The sequence below is a fragment of the Aplidium turbinatum genome, chromosome 2 (assembly GCF_918807975.1).
Source record: "Aplidium turbinatum chromosome 2, kaAplTurb1.1, whole genome shotgun sequence".
Lineage (NCBI taxonomy): Eukaryota > Metazoa > Chordata > Ascidiacea > Aplousobranchia > Polyclinidae > Aplidium > Aplidium turbinatum.
Genome location: NC_137473.1, coordinates 56,971,589 through 56,976,323, shown reverse-complemented (window position 1 = coordinate 56,976,323; position 4,735 = coordinate 56,971,589). Strand labels below are relative to the sequence as shown.

The window sequence follows — 4,735 nt, the reverse complement described above, 5'->3', positions numbered from 1 at the left end:
TCAACTCCGCTCCAGAGAAGTACCAAAAGATTCTGTGCGATGTGTTGAAGAAATGTCAAGGAGTAGCCAACATCGCAGACGATGTAATTGTGTACGGGAAGAACAAAGAAGAACACGACCAAAGATTGATTAATGTTTTAGAAAAATTACAGGAAGCCGGATTAACCTTGAACAAACATAAATGCCAATTTCGTTTATCGAAGCTGACGTTTTTTGGACACAATCTGAGCAAGCAAGGTGTCAGTCCTAGCGAGGAAAAAGTCGCAGCAATACTGAATGCAGAACGACCGAAAACTTCAAGTGAAGCAAGATCATGTATGGGATTGGTTCAATACTCTTCTAAATTTATTCCAAGTCTTGCTACGATCGCTAGGCCTATACTTGATCTGACAAAGAAAGAAGTTAAATTTGAGTGGAAGCAGGAGCAGCAACAAGCTTTTGAACAGCTGAAATCATTGATGACCAAAGCTAATGCATTAGCATTTTTCCGAACCGATTGCAAGACACGCATTATTGCAGATGCATCACCAGTCGGTTTAGGAGCTGTTCTTACACAGCTGCAGGATGGGTTGTGGCGCGTAATTGCCTATGCGTCAAGGAGTCTTTCTGACATTGAGAAGCGTTATAGCCAAACAGAAAAGGAAGCTTTAGGGTTAGTTTGGGCATGTGAACGCTTTAATCCAGTGGTTCCCAACCTTTTTTGTTGCGTTCCTCCCTTTGCCTATTTTGGAACTATTCATTCCTCCCCATATTACTAAAAACAAAAAAGGGAGTCTTAAATTTTAGAAACCCTAGAATTTTAACTAAAATGGTTTCTCTAGAATTCCCCCAGATTGTAATAGACACCATTATGTTAGGGTTCTAAGACTCTTTCCTCATTCCGATCGGAAGTAAAAACGGGATCAGGGACCGCACAGCCGGCGGTCTATAAAAATTACCAGATATGCCAGTTTTTGGTTTGGCTTATCAAAACCATCGTGTCGATCATCCTCATTCTGCGCAAGCGGAACCCAAGGTATGTGAAGGTTTTTTAGTGGCGTGTTGGCCAGTGGCGTAGCCAGAAATGTTTTTTTGGGGGGGCCAAATATTTGATGGATCGAAGAGAACAACAAAGTGTTTGATTAAAAACATCGCTACCTCATGTGCAGTGGCGTACCCTGGTCGGTTGAGCAAGGGAAGCAATAAAACTGGTGGGAGGTTAGAGCGTGCCGAAGGCACGCGTATTCTAGGGGGGCCCGGGGGCATGCTCCCCCGGAAATTTTTTGCAAAATTACACTAAAATAATGGATTATAGCGCTTTCTGGAAACACTTTTAGGGTAATATTTGTATGAAATTTATTAGCAAATAAACAGCTATTAACTTATTAAATGTAGCTCTTGCACACGAACGGCAAAAACTGAAATTCCTCCCCTGAACTCATGAAATTCCTCCCTAGGGAGGAATTCCTCCCCGGTTGGGAACCACTGCTTTAATCTGTATGTGTTCGGGAAAGAATTTGAGCTGGAAACAGACCATAAACCTTTACAGTTTATTTATAACAAAACGTCCAAACCCTCTGCCAGAATAGAAAGATGGGTTTTAAGGTTACAAGCTTATGATTTCAAAGTTGTTTACAGACCGGGACGTACGAACATTGCAGATGCCTTATCAAGACTCAACTCCACACAATCAAAAGAAGACGGTTTGCATGAAGAGTACGATTTTGTGAGGTTAGTAGCAATAAGCAGTACTCCAGTTGCATTAACACCGCTAGAAATTGAAAGAGAGTCTGCTCGTGACAAGGAGTTTGAAGAAATTCGAAAATATGTCAAATCTGGCGATTGGTCAAAGTGTTCTCAATTTAGCTATTTACATGTCAAGGATGAACTTTGTTGTTACGGTGAATTAATTTTAAGAGGAACACGACTAGTAATTCCAAAGTCTTTGCGAGAACGCGTTTTGGAGCTCGCACATGAAGGACACCAGGGAATCGTTAAAACTAAGAATAGACTACGCACGAAAGTGTGGTGGCCTAAAATGGACAGTGATGCAGAGAAGTTGTGTAGGAAATGTCATGGTTGCCAAGTGACAAGCGAATATGCAAGACCAGAGCCGATGATAAGAGTGGTTCCTCCGAACGGTCCATGGCAAGCTTGTTCTGCTGACATTCTTGGACCGTTGCCAAGCGGTGAAAACATTTTAGTTATTGTAGACTACTACAGTAGGTACTATGAAATAGCCCTACTGTAGTAGCGATAGCTCAGTGGTTACGCGCCGGGCTCAAGATCACACGGCGCTGGTTCGACTCTCGGGGTGTGCGCTTGAGCAACGCATTTCAGGACTGCTCTCCATTCAGCGGCACCTAGTGAATGGAATAATTTCTCGGCAACAAGACTTCAACAATCGGAAAACTTCACTCTGCCAATCTCGGTAACCGGCCCTGCGTCAAGTGCCTCCACAAGTATGCGAACAAGTACCAGGAATAACCTATCAAGGCTTTGTCAGTCCGAGGATAAAGATTCAAAACCAAACCAAACCAACCAAGCTGTCTTGAAGTCTACTACCACCACGAAAATAATAGACGCAATTGTGCCTGTGTTTGCACGATTCGGTGTGCCAGTTTCTTTGAGAACTGATAATGGGCCACAATTTGTTTCTTCAGAGTTTGAAAGTTTCTTAACCGAGTACGGCATAAAGCATGAAAAGTCGACGCCATTGTGGCCACAAGCAAATGGAGAGGTGGAGCGACAAAACAGAACGTTGATGAAAGCGATCAGAATTGCACATGTGGACGGAAAAGAATGGAAAGAGGAGATCAGTAAATTCCTGATGGCTTATCGATCGACACCACAGTCATCCACTGGTGCATCTCCGTACTATTTGATGTTTGGACGAGAAATGAAAACGAAACTTCCAGAATTGTGTCGTGAGCCACAACAGTTCGACGAAGAAGTCAGAGATCGTGATTGGGAGAACAAATTGAAAAGTAAAAGCTATGCTGACGAAAAAAGGGGGGCTGTAGAGTCGGAAATAAAAATGGGTGATGAAGTCTTAGTTAGAAATCCTAAAACTTCTAAATTGTCTCCTACATTTAAACCTGTCCCTCAAACAGTTGTCTCGAAAGAAAAGGGTGAGGTTACTGTTATGGATAAAGATGGTATTGAACTAAAACGTAATTCGTCTTTCTTTAAGAAGTATATCAGTCCAGACAATAGTCCTTGTGAAAGTGAGACTTACGACTCACCACTAGTCACTGTCGATGAATCAGATTCAATGAATCTATCACCCCCACGTTTACAAATGCCAGAACGTAGATCTTCTCGCTGTATAACTAAACCAACAAGGTTTAATGACTATGTTCTCACATAAACATGTTTACTGTATGTGGTAATATTGTGTAGTTCTGTTTTTACGTGTATTGGAGTAACCTACCACATACTAACAATTTTCTTATTTGTTTATGTCTTGCTTCATACTTGCATATTAAGGCGTATCGTCGAAATAGTAATAGCCTGATCTGATGTTCTATGTACATACCGTTTGTGTCATCAATTGTTTCGTAATTGAGTCGCCACAAGTGCAGCTGTAGCAGTTCATAAAAGCTCATTCATGTTCTTGTTTTTTCAATGTTAAAGCTGCATTAACTATATGATCTGTACCGTATTTTGAAGTTTTAAAAAAGGAGGGATGTAGTGTTTCGTCATAGAAACCATTGTTACGTTTCACCAGCCTATCGTTTGTACTATGTGCGACTGTTAGGAGACTAGAGCATGAGATAGATTCAGCTGAGAGAAAGTACAATAAAGTGGTCTGTGTGTAATCTATTAAAGTGTGGTATATCTAAGTTAATCAAACGGAAATACAACAGTATTCAGAACGATAAAAACAATCAGATGACATCAGATCTGATATAAAGCGATTTGAGGAGTGTATGCAATCGGTTAATAAACGAAAACATGTTTTTTCCTCAATAAAGCATCAAAAGTAGTTACATTATTCATTACTTGATATTCACAGACACTGACCTAACGAGGCAAATTGTGCAATATTCTGAAAGAGTCATTGTAAGCAACACGTAATCGTTTTATACTAGAAGATCTAAACTTGTTCCACAACTGGGATAAGTAAAACGACATACAATAAGAACGAAATAAACTGTTTTTTACAGCGAGTGAGCATTCAGAAAAATTGAGATTTTGCATTATTTGCAGCACAGTACTGAGAGCGTACTTGCCTTGAAATATAATTTTCATCTGAGAACTATCAATAAATACACCCAGGTATTTTACAGAGTCTGTGAACACAATTTCAGATTTACCTAGATGTAGCAGAGGAGCACGTAAAAGGTAAAAGTTTTTTGGGGAGAATAACACACCAAATGACTTTTTAGAATTAAAAGTAATTTCATGTTCAACAGCATACTTGTGGCAAACATCTAACAAATTTTGTAAGCCACACAAACTAGGCGAGATGCAGCAAATGTCATCAGGAAACATAATATGATTTAGACAAGAGTTGCCAACATAGCAACCAACTTTTGTTTTATTGAGATAAGAAAGCTGATCAATATATACGGCAAAAAGATAGGGGCTTAACACCCCACCTTGTCAGACTCCGTTGGACACAGTAAATGATTGGCACAGGTGACCTTCCCACCTCACTTGCATGTTTTTTTTACTATAAAGGCACAAAGGTCACCAGTATTCCAATAAGCGAACAAAATAGATAGGCAGTAGGCATAGGCGTCGATTTTTT

General features: G+C 40.3%; 1 protein-coding gene across 1 annotated transcript; it reads left to right on the top strand.

The window, feature by feature from the left end:
* The first annotated feature begins 295 nt into the window (after positions 1-295).
* LOC145765562 (uncharacterized) lies at positions 296-3,398 on the top strand. Its single transcript, XM_082577398.1, has 3 exons — positions 296-315; positions 1,618-1,710; positions 2,643-3,398. Exon 3 carries the CDS (start codon positions 2,744-2,746, stop codon positions 3,347-3,349), a length of 606 nt encoding a protein of 201 aa, XP_082433524.1. The 5' UTR covers positions 296-315; positions 1,618-1,710; positions 2,643-2,743; the 3' UTR covers positions 3,350-3,398.
* The last annotated feature ends 1,337 nt before the right edge of the window (positions 3,399-4,735 follow it).

Bases quoted from the DNA above. Each gene is read 5' to 3' on its own strand.
- LOC145765562 (XM_082577398.1), top strand. From the start codon at position 2,744: ATGAAAGCGATCAGAATTGCACATGTGGACGGAAAAGAATGGAAAGAG.